Below are 12,231 nucleotides of genomic sequence, written 5' to 3'. Positions count from 1 at the left end.
CACGGGAAGCCCAAGAGATTTTTTTAAATTTATCTTTTATTCAGAAATTTTAGCTGTTTTCAGCAGGATTCATAAAAATAACTTAGGCAGTCATTAATAGAAACCAGAAGTGTCAATCACCTTCTTTCCCCTACTGAACTTCAAGTGCTTTCAAAGCCTCACTGAACACCTTAAGCATTTCTGAGTGATAGTCTCTGTCTAGAAATTGTTGGTGTTGTACAGTCATTTCCCACACTTTGCATCCCCATGGACTGCAGCATGCCAGGCTTCCTGTCTTTCACTATCTCCCAGAGTTTGCTCAAACTCATGTCCATTGAGTCAATGATGCCATACAACCATCTCATCCTCTGTTGCCCCCTTCACCTCCTGCCTTCAATCTTTCCCATCAGGGTCTTTTCCAATGAGTCAGCTCTTCACATCAAGTCTAGAAATTATTTTCCTGTTTTGGCGTCTGCAAAATATAATGATAATAGAAGCCCTACTCCTAAGGTTAGGTGGGTGAAATGAGTTAATGTATGTGCTTGTTGTGCACATGTTAAATGCTCCATCTAGTCAAGGCTATGGTTTTTCCAGTAGTCATGTGTAGATGTGAACGCTGGACTACAAAGAAGGCTGAGCACCGAAGAACTGATGCTTTCAAACTGTGGTGTTGGAGAAGACTCTTGAGAGTCCCTTGGACAGCAAGATCAAACCAGTCAATCCAAAAGGAAATCAACCCTGAATATTCATTGGAAGGACTGAGGCTAAAGCTGAAGCTTCAATACTTTGGCCACCTGATGCAAAGAGCCAGCTCATTGGAAAAGACCCTGGTGCTGGGAAAGATTGAAGGCAGGAGAAGGCAGCAACAGAGGATAAGGTGGTTGGATGGCATCACTGGTTCAATGGACATGAGTCTGAACAAACTCCAGGAGATTGTAAGGGACAGGGAAGCTTGGCATGCTGCAGTCCATGGGGTAGCAAAGAGTTGGACACGACTGAGAGACTGAACAGCAACAACACACACACACACACACACACACACACACACACGTATATATATAATCTTTTTCAGGTTATTTTCCCTTATAGGTTATTACAAAATATTGAGTATAGTTCCCTGTGCTATACAGTAGGCCACTGCTGGTTACCTGTTTTATGTGTGTGTGTATGTGTGTGTGTGTACAACTGAATCACTGTGTTGTACACCTGAAACTAACATTGTAAATCAAATACACTTCAACCAAATAAAAACTAAAAACAAATACCATCTCTTTTACAAGCTGCATGGCACCTCCAACGTACTGCTCTAACTCATCTGTACGCCAATTGCTAGCATAGGAATTTTATGCAATCATTGATTGGATTAATTCACTTTAACTTCAGTGTAAAAGTGTGAAAGTGTTAGTCGCTCAGTAGTGTCCAACTCTCTGTGACCCCATGGACTGTAGCCCACCAGGTTCCTCTATGCATGGAATTCTCCAGGCAAGAATACTGTGGTGGGTAGCCATTGCCTCCCCCATGGGATTTTCCCAGTCTAGGAATCGAACCCGCGTGTCCTGCACTGCAGATGGTTCTTTATTGCAGCCACCAGGGAAGCCCCAACTTTAGAGTAATATAAACAAATCAACTGTCTTTTAAAATTGTCTCCCACTTGATAAATATACTGGAAAGTTGACCCAGGAGACTGAATGAAGCTTTGAATTCCAAACATTTGATTTAAATCAATAGCACTTCTGTATAAACTCACACATCCGGGAACCCTGAGGGTCCAGAACGTTCTCTCACAAGCAGGCATTACTGGCGTGTTACGTGCGTGTCACACTTAGACTCTGATTAACGTGGCATCATTTCACTCCTCGTCAACTACTAATTTCCACAAATGGAAGGGTGTCAACAAATATACCTGTGTGTGTACACAAAAATAAACTCAAAATGGATTAAGGATCTAAACATAAGACCAGAAACTATAAAACTAGAGGAAAACATAGGCAAAACACTCTCCGACATGAGTCACAGCAGGATCCTCTGTGACCCACCTCCCAAAGTAATGGAAATAAAAGCAAAAATAAACAAATGGGAACTAATTAAACTTAAAAGCTTTTGCACAACAAAGGAAACTATAAGCAAGGTGAGAAGACAGCCTTCAGAATGGGAGAAAATAATAGCAAATGAAACAACTGACAAAGAATTAATCTTAAAAATATACAAGCAGCTCCTGCAGCTCAATTTCAGAAAAATAAACGACCCAATCAAAAAATAGGCCAAAGAACTAAACAGACATTTCTCCAAAGAAGATATACAGATGGCTAACGAACACATGAAAAGATGCTCAACATCACTCAACATCACTCAAAGAAATGCAAATCAAAACCACAATGAGGTACCATTACACGCCAGTCAGGATGGCTGCTATCCAAAAGTCTACAAGCAATAAATGCTGGAGAGGGTGTGGAGAAAAGGGAACCCTCTTACACTGTTGGTGGGAATGCAAACTAGTACAGCCGCTATGGAGAACAGTGTGGAGATTCCTTAAAAAACTGGAAATAGAACTCCCATATGACCCAGAAATCCCACTGCTGGGATTACACACTGAGGAAACCAGAATTGAAAGAGACATGTGTACCCCAATGTTCATCGCAGCACTGTTTATAATAGACAGGACATGGAAGCAACCTAGATGTCCATCGGCAGACAAATGGATAAGAAAGTTGTGGTACATATATACAATGAAATATTACTCAGCCATTAAAAAGAATACATTTGAATCAGTTCTAATGAAGTGGATGAAACTCGAGCCTATTATACAGAGTGAAGTAAGTCAGAAAGAAAAGCACCAATATAGTATACTATACATATATACGGAATTTAGAAACATGGTAACGATGACCCTATATGCGAGACAGCAAAAGAGACACATATGTATAGAACAGTCTTTTGGACTCTGTGGGAAAAGGCGAGGGTGGGATGATTTGAGAGAATAGCATTGAAACATGTATATTACCAATTGTGAAACAGATCGCCAGTCCAGGCTCGATGCATGAGACAGGGTGCTCAGGGCTGGTGCACTGGGATGACCCTGAGGGGTGGGATGGGGAAGGAGGTGGGAGGGGGGTTCAGGATGGGGAACATATGTACACCCACGGCTGATTCATGTCAATGTATGGCAAAAACCACTACAATACTGTAAAGTAATTAGCCTCCAATTAAAATAAATAAAATACTTAAAAAAAAAAAATGTGTGTACCATATAAAATCATAATTATATATAAGAATATATAAATAACTTCTAAGACTTTAAAAACCAAGCTATACTGTGGCACCTTAATACAATAATACAAAAAAATTTTTTTAAATTTTTTAGATACATGCGAGGGAGGAGCTAGGATGGCGGAGGAATAGGATGGAGAGACCAATTTCTCCCCCACAAATTCATCGAAAGATCATTTGAACACTGAGCAAACTCCACAAAACAACTTCTGATCCCTAGCAGAGGACATCAGGCACCCAGAAAAGCAGCCCATCGTCTTCAAAAGGAGGTAGGACAAAATATAAAAGATAGAAAGACAAAAGAGTTAGGGATGGAGATCCGTCCCGGGAAGGGAGTCCTAATAGAGAAAGTTTCCAAACACCAGGAAACCCTCTCACCGGTGGGTCTGGGGGAAGTTTTCGAATCTCGGAGGGCAACCTAACCGGGAGGAAAAATAGATACATGCGTATGTATCACTGAAGCACTTTGTTGTAAAACCTGAAACGATCACAACATTGTTAATCATCTATACTCCAAAATAAAGTAAAAAGTTAAAAAAATTTTTCACAGTTATCTGAATTGATTACTCAGCTTTCCCTTATCATCAGGATACAATAAGAGTATTTAAAATTTAAATACTTTTAAACTTTCAAATAAGTAAAAGAGTATTTAAAAATACAGTAAGAGAATTCCCTGGCAGTCCAGTGGTTAGGACTCTGCCCTTCCAATGTAGGGGGCACAGGTTTTATCTCTGGTCAGGGAACTAAAATCTCCCATGCTGTGCTGCACAGTGGGGAAAAAAGTTATATCACTGGTTACACTTAATGAGCTATCCTTTGTCAGCGTCAGAAAAAGGAAACTAGAAGATGATTGGAACGAGGCTTATGGGGGAAATCTGAAGATTCTGTCCCATACCTCGGCAGAACCATAGACCACAGAGGATTTGAGGGAGAGGCTCAGAAGCACAGAGTTGTTCTGCAGATGGCTCGATTTTGACAGCTGTGACTTGCAGACAAGGACGCCAGAGTGGAGAAAGGGTGGGGAGTAAAGCCATTGCCAACAGCTAACATGAACATGAGTTTCTAAGCAACGAATTAATTCAAGAAGAAAGCTTTACTGGGCATACACACTGAGGAAACCAGATCTGAAAGAGACACGTGCACCCCAATGTTCATCGCAGCACTGTTTATAATAGCCAGGACATGGAAGCAACCTAGATGCCCATCAGCAGATGAATGGATAAGGAAGCTGTGGTACATATACACCATGGAATATTACTCAGCCATTAAAAAGAATTCATTTGAACCAGTCCTAATGAGATGGATGAAGCTGGAGCCCATTATACAGAGTGAAGTAAGCCAGAAAGATAAAGAACATTACAGCATACTGACACATGTATATGGAATTTAGAAAGGTGATAACGATAACCCTATATGCAGAACAGAAAAAGAGACACAGAAATACAGAACAGACTTTTGAACTTTGTGGGAGAATGTGAGGGTGGGATATTTCAAAAGAACAGCATGTATACTATCTATGGTGAAACAGATCACCAGCCCAGGTGGGATGCACGAGACAAGTGCTCCGGCCTGGTGCACTGGGAAGACCCAGAGGAATCGGGTGGAGAGGGAGGTGGGAGGGGGGATCGGGATTGGGAATACATGTAAATCCATGGCTGATTCATATCAATGTATGACAAAACCCACTGGAAAAAAAAAATAATAATAATAAAAAAAAAGAAAAAAAAAAAAGAAGAAAGCTTTAGAATTAGGACCTCCCTGGTGGCCCAACCTCCAATGCAGGGGTGACAGGTTCCATCCCTGGTCAGGGAACTAAGATCCCACAGTGCTGCACCTCAGTTACTGAGCTCACACTAGAAACCTGGCACTGCAATGAAAATCCCATGTGCCAAAACTAAGACCCAGCCAAAACGAAGTTGTGGGTTTTTTTCTTTTTTTAAAGAAACCTTTAGGATTAACTCATCAACTTCAGATGAGAGGTCTACTTGCTGATACCTGGCCTGGCCTCAGAGATGAGTAGTTTTTTTCTTTCACGCTCTTAAAAAAAAATGTGAGTATGGGCGGGAAACAACGTCCCATATATTTGGCATGAAACATCTCTTAATCCAGGAAGCAAAAGTTAACTATACAACTGGCACCTCTAATTGAAAAATATAAGCAAAGTGGTCATCGATCAGTGTCCACCAGGATGGTGCATGAAGTCAAGCCAAAAGCTGCCAGGAAGCAGAAGTAGTTGCACAGACTGAACAAGAAGGCCCTGGAATGAGATGTCAGGTAAGTACCTCATTCCAGGAGGAGAAAACCATTCGTCAGGATCAAGAGAAAAACTCACCCAAACATAAGCTTTTAGACCTGCACGCATGTAATATGCACATCCACGGGCCAAATTAGAGCACTTTGGGTGAGGATGCTAATTGCTCTTACATTGCTTCTTCCCTCAGGTAAGCTTCTACCTAATTAACCCTTAAGTATTCACTCTTCAAAGGGGATCTTTTTTTTTTTTTAGTTTTTGCCCCAAGTCATGTGAGATCTTTATTGTGCCCATCTTTGCATGAAATGTTGCTTTGAGATCTCCAATTTTCTTGGAGATCTCTAGATTTCATGCAAAGATGGGCACAATAAAGGACAGAAACGGGGAAGACCTAATAGAAGCAGAAGAGATCAAGAAGAGCAAGAATACACAGAGGAACTGTACAAAAAAGATCTTAATGACCCTGATAACCACAGTGGTATGGTCACTCACCTAGAGCCAGACATCCAGGAGTGTGAAGTCAAGTGGACCTTAGCAAGTACTGCTGCCAATAGAGCTAGTGGAGGCAATGAAATTCCAGCAGAGCAATTTAAAATCCTAGATGATTCTGTTAAAGTGCAGCACTCAATATGTCAGCAAATTTGGACTGGAAATTTGGAGATTGCAGTGGCCACAGGAAAAGGTCAATCTTCATCCCAATTCCCAAGAAGGGTGGTACTAAAGAATGTTCAAACTACTAGACAGTTGCACTCACTTCCCATTCTAGTAAGGTTATGCTCAAAATCCTTCAAGCTAGGTTTTAGCAGTATGTGAACCGAGAACTTCTAGACGTCCAAGCTGGGTTTAGAAATGGTAGAGAAACCAGAGATCAAATTGCCAACATTGACTGGATCATACAGAAAGCAAGGGAATTCCAGAAAAACATCTGTTTCATTGACTATGCTAAAGTCTTTGACTGTTGTGGATCATAACAAACTGTGGAAAAATATCTTAAAGAGATACTATCTTAGACAGATCATCTTACCTGTCTCCTGAGAAGCCTGTATGCAGGTCAAGAAGCAACAGTTAGAACCTTATATGGAACAACCGACTGGTTCAGAATTGAGAAAGAAGGACAAGGTTTATCTGTCACCCTGTTTATTTAACTTATATGCAGAGTGCGTCATGCAAAATGCCAGGCTGGATGAGTTACAAGCTAGAATCAAGGATTCTGGGAGAAATAAACAACCTCAGATATGCAGATACACTTTAATGGCAGAAAGTGAAGAGGAACTAAAGAGCCTCTTTATGAGGGTGAAAGAGAAGAGTGAAAAAGTGGGCTTAAAACTCAGTATTAAATAAAAGCCATATATGACAAACCCACAGCAAGCATTACCCTCAATGGTGAAAAATTGAAAGCATTTCCCCTGAAATCAGGAACAAGACAAGGGTGCCCACTCTCACCACTACTATTCAACATATTGTTGGAAGTTTTGGCCACAGCAATCAGAGCAGAAAAAGAAGTAAAAGGAATCCAGATAGGAAAAGAAGAAGTGAAACTCTCGCTGTTTGCAGATGACATGATCCTCTACATAGAAAACCCTAAAGACTCTACCAGAAAATTACTAGAGCTAATCAATGAATATAATAAAGTTGCAGGATATAAAATTAACACACAGAAATCCCTTGCATTCCTATACACTAACAATGAAAAAACAGAAAGAGAAATTAAGGAAACAATACCATTCACCATTGCAACAAAAAGAATAAAATACTTAGGAGTACATCTACCTAAAGAAACAAAAGACCTATACATAGAAAACTATAAAACACTGATGAAAGAAATCAAAGAGGACACAAACAGATGGAGAAACATACCGTGTTCATGGATTGGAAGAATCAATATTGTCAAAATGGCTATTCTACCCAAAGCAATCTATAGATTCAACGCACTCCCTATCAAGCTACCAACGGTATTTTTCACAGAACTAGAACAAATAATTTCACAATTTGTATGGAAATACAAAAAACCTCGAATAGCCAAAGTAATCTTGAGAAAGAAGAATGGAACTGGAGGAATCAGCCTGCCTGACTTCAGACTCTACTACAAAGCCACAGTCATCAAGACAGTGTGGTACTGGCACAAAGACAGAAATATAGACCAATGGAATAGAACAGAAAGCCCAGAGATAAATCCATGAACCTATGGACACCTTATCTTTGACAAAGGAGGCAAGGATATACAATGGAAAAAAGATAACCTCTTCAACAAGTGGTGCTGGGAAAACTGGTCAACCACTTGTAAAAGAATGAAACTAGAACACTTTCTAACACCATACACAAAAATAAACTCAAAATGGATGAAAGATCTAAATGTAAGAACAGAAACTATAAAACTCCTAGAGGAGAACATAGGCAAAACACTCTCCGACATGAATCACAGCAGGATCCTCTACGACCCACCTCCCAGAATATTGGAAATAAAAGCAAAACTAAACAAATGGGACCTAATGAAACTTAAAAGCTTTTGCACAACAAAGGAAACTATAAGTAAGGTGAAAAGACAGCCCTCAGATTGGGAGAAAATAATAGCAAATGAAGAAACAGACAAAGGATTAATCTCAAAAATATACAAGCAACTCCTGAAGCTCAATTCCAGAAAAATAAATGACCCAATCAAAAAATGGGCCAAAGAACTAAACAGACATTTCTCCAAAGAAGACATACAGATGGCTAACAAATACATGAAAAGATGCTCAACATCACTCATTATCAGAGAAATGCAAATCAAAACCACAATGAGGTACCATTACACGCCAATCAGGATGGCTGCTATCCAAAAGTCTACAAGCAATAAATTCTGGAGAGGGTGTGGAGAAAAGGGAACCCTCTTACACTGTTGGTGGGAATGCAAACTAGTACAGCCACTATGGAAAACAGTGTGGAGATTTCTTAAAAAACTGGAAATAGAACTGCCATATGACCCAGCAATACCACTCTTGGGCATACACACTGAGGAAACCAGATCTGAAAGAGACATGTGCACCCCAATGTTCATCGCAGCACTATTTATAATAGCCAGGACATGGAAGCAACCTAGATGCCCATCAGCAGACGAATGGATAAGGAAGCTGTGGTACATATACACCATGGAATATTACTCAGCTGTTAAAAAGAATTCATTTGAATCAGTTCTAATGAGATGGATGAAACTGGAGCCCATTAGAGTGAAGTAAGCCAGAAAGATAAAGATCATTACAGCATACTAACACATATATATGGAATTTAGAAAGACGGTAATGATAACCCTATATGCAAAACAGAAAAAGAGACACAGAAGTACAGAACAGACTTTTGGACTCTGTGGGAGAAGGCGAGGGTGGGATGTTTCGAGAGAACAGCATGTATATTATCTATGGTGAAACAGACCACCGGCCCAGGTGGGATGCATGAGACAGGTGCTCGGGCCAGGTGCACTGGGAGGACCCAGGGGAATCGGGGGGGGGGGGGGGGCGCGGAGTTGGGAGGGGGGGTCGGGATGGGGAATACATGTAACTCTATGGCTGATTCATGTCAATGTATGACAAAACCCACTGCAATGTTGTGAAGTAATTAGCCTCCAACTAATAAAAATAATTGGGAAAAAAAAAAACTCAGTATTAAAAAAACTAAGAAAAACAAAAACAAAACTAAGATCACAGCATTCAATCCCATCACTTCATGGCAATTAAAAGGGGAAAAGGTGGAAGCAGTGACAGATAAAATCACTGCCGATGGTGACTGCAGCCATGAAATTAGACAATGATTGCTTCTCGGAAGAAAAGTTATGACAAACCTAGATAGCATATTTAAAAAGCAAAGACATCACTTTGCTGACAAAGGTCCATAAAGTCAAGGCTATGGTCTTTCCAGTAGTCATGTACAGATGTGAAAGTTGGACCATAAAGAAGGCAGAGTGCCAAAGAATTGATGCTTTTGAACTGTGGTGCTGGGGAAGACTCTTGAGAGTCCCTTGGGCTACAAGGAGATCAAGCCAGTCAATCCGAAAGAAAGTCAATCCTGAATATTCATTGGAGGGACTGATGCTGAGGCTGAAGCTCCAATACTTTGTCCACCTGATGTGAAGAGCCGACTCACTGGAAAAGACCCTGATGCTGAGAAAGACTGAAGGCAGAAGAAGAGGGAGACAGAGGATGAAATGATTGGACGCCATCACCGATTCAATGGGCATGAACTGGGGCCAACTCCAGATGTTGAGGGACAGGGAGGCCTGCAGTGCTACAGTCCATGGGGTTAAAAATAATTGGACACGACTTGGTGACTGAACAACAATGTGGGATCTTAGTTCCCCCACCAAGGATAGAACATGTACTCCCTGTAGTGGACAGGAGAGTCCTAACCACTGGACTGCCAGGGAAGTCCCCAAAGAGGATCTTTTCATTTCTTTTGAATAAAATTAGTCAGCTGCTCCTCTCCACACTAGGTACTAGTCAACATTTAATGTTGAGTACATACAGGTATGAGACCTCAATGGAAATACAATGGTAAGCAAGATCAGGTAACGTTAATGTTGTCTAGTCACTAAGTCACTTGTATCCCAACTCTTTTGCAACCCCATGGACTCTATAGTCTGCCAGGCTCCTCTGTCCATGGGATTTTCTAGGCAAGAATACTTGAATGGGTTGCCACTTCCTTCTACAGGTGATCTTCCCAACCCAGGGATGGAATCCGAGTTTCCTGCATTGGCAGGTGGAGTCTTTTACCACTGAGCCACCAGAGAAGCCCAGTAGAGATCATTAGTTTCCACCCAAGAGGACCAGCTAGCAGCAGCACTGACTGACTTGCATCATCTCTCCTTCCCATCTCACACCCCCATCACCACCTGAGGGTGAGGAAGCAGGGACAGGTGTCAGCGGTAGGAGGCCCACGACGGATACCCTGCCCCAACTCTGACTCTTCTGGGAAGGAAAAGCCCTCCGCTGCCAACTCAGAAAGCACTGCTGCTTCATCAGGACCACCACTCAAGTCGCTGAGATGTGAAGATCTGGATTCCAAGGCAGGTGTGGGCCCTATCACTCCCACAACACCCTCCACAACTGTCAACTTCTACTCCACAATACTGACTCAGAGATGTCCTTAGCACCAGAATACACCCGTGAACACAAGGTCTTCTGTGCAAGCAAAGAAGTACATTTTGAAAGGGGGCTATATTTACAAATTTTATTATTTTTTATTCCAAAAATACATATAAATGAAAACCTGCTCCTCAAATGCAGGGAGGCCTTTGCCTATAATATTGTATTACATTTACGTCACAAAACATTCTCATAGGAAAATCAGTATGCGGTTCTTTCACACACTTTTTTAAATATGTACATATATACATACACACAACAGATGTAAGCAGTTGTGACTTTTCTACTTACACATAGTCCTCTGGTGGAAAATGAGAAAACTGGGCAATTCCCATACTTTCCAGCCTTGGGAAGGTAAATACAACCTCTCTGAATGTTGTTTTAAAAAGATGAAACGTGTAAACCACACAACCGTCTTTTGACATGTATACGTTGTTAGGATAAAGCAAAGACCCTGCTACAAAAATGACTGCTTCTCTCAAAGAAGAAAGAATGGAGATAACCTCTAAATAAAGACATGAAGCTGAAGAACAGCTACAATGATCAAAATTGTTCTGTACACGTTCCGTGGAGAAGTCAGAGTTGTCTCCCAGGAAACACATCCACGACCCATCTCGGCCTCCTGTGACATGCAGTCAGCACCCGCTGGCAGTGGCCACGGTCCTCCTGTACAGTGGTGAGCTGAAGCAGGCTCCATAAGTATCTGTTTGAGTCCAACAGTCAATAATGAGGTCATGTGGTAAATCCCACCCACCCACCCAAACCAACCAAGTGCAAAATCAATTTCTATGACTCAAGAGCTCACCCAGGTCAAAGCTTTGGTATATTCTGGAGGCTATTTTGGTGATAACCAAAGCTTAGTAAGATTCTCTGTTCAGGGGTTTGCCCCCGAGATAAAAACAAACCCGGTCCACAAAGCTTAACAACTATATAAATAAAGTAACTGTACAAAGAAAACAAGCCACAATTCCCCCTTAACCAAGGGTTTATAGTTTCCTAGGCAGCAGTTCTGAAAGCACCAACTCAAGCCACGATGCTTCTACTAAAACACGATGTGTCGGTGAGACTGTTTGGGAAATAAATGCCCACAGGCATGTGGCCAATGTGTCACAGAAAGAAGTTCAACCAAACCTAAGCCATTTTTTTTTACACTGAAACATAAGCTGGTCAGCAACAGAAGAAAGACTTAAGGCAGTAAGAGGCATTACAGAGAGCACAGTGGTGCCCCGTGAGTCAGTCCCAAAGCCTTCGCACAAAGAAAAGGTCTCCCGAGAGTCTGGGTTGTTTTCAGTTTGCTAGCTGTCAGACACCTCCTCCTCTTCCTCGTCATCCTCGTCTTCTTTCCTGTCTACTTCAGAGGTGTCAGAGGACTCGTGGAGCAGAACATACTCTCTACTGCTGAACCCAAACTTAAGGACATCCTTTTCCTTCAGTTCATAGTATCTCTGTGGCTCAATTCGTTTGTTGTTCAGGAATGTTCCATTGCCTGAGCCAAGGTCAATGATGTAGGGCTTCACCCTGCGGCCAACTGTCCCATCAGCACGGGTATACTCCACAAGCCTAGTGGAGGCAAAGTAGAGAAATCTGTGAGGGAAATCCAGCCTCAGATCCTCCAGCTCT

General features: G+C 41.6%; 1 protein-coding gene and 1 long non-coding RNA gene across 4 annotated transcripts in view; one reads left to right on the top strand and one right to left on the bottom strand.

Annotated features, from left to right (window-relative positions):
• Window positions 1-12,231, top strand: part of LOC133041577 (uncharacterized) — a 19,005-nt gene that overhangs the window by 5,716 nt on the left and 1,058 nt on the right. The window contains exon 2 of the long non-coding RNA XR_009689265.1: window positions 3,341-3,515. This is a non-coding gene — a long non-coding RNA (uncharacterized LOC133041577). The remainder of the gene's footprint in view (window positions 1-3,340; window positions 3,516-12,231) is intronic.
• SNIP1 (Smad nuclear interacting protein 1) overlaps window positions 10,683-12,231 on the bottom strand; it is a 14,618-nt gene continuing 13,069 nt past the window's right edge. For 2 of the 3 annotated variants that reach the window (XM_061122352.1, XM_061122351.1), the window contains one exon: window positions 10,683-12,171. In XM_061122352.1, the coding sequence (XP_060978335.1) occupies window positions 11,907-12,171 (265 nt within the window). In that variant the 3' untranslated portion in view covers window positions 10,683-11,906. The remainder of the gene's footprint in view (window positions 12,172-12,231) is intronic. The other variant, XM_061122353.1, reaches the window with a different exon arrangement.

This window comes from Dama dama, chromosome 20, assembly GCF_033118175.1.
Source record: "Dama dama isolate Ldn47 chromosome 20, ASM3311817v1, whole genome shotgun sequence".
Classification (NCBI taxonomy): Eukaryota; Metazoa; Chordata; class Mammalia; order Artiodactyla; family Cervidae; genus Dama; species Dama dama.
This window is presented reverse-complemented; position numbering and strand designations above follow the sequence as displayed.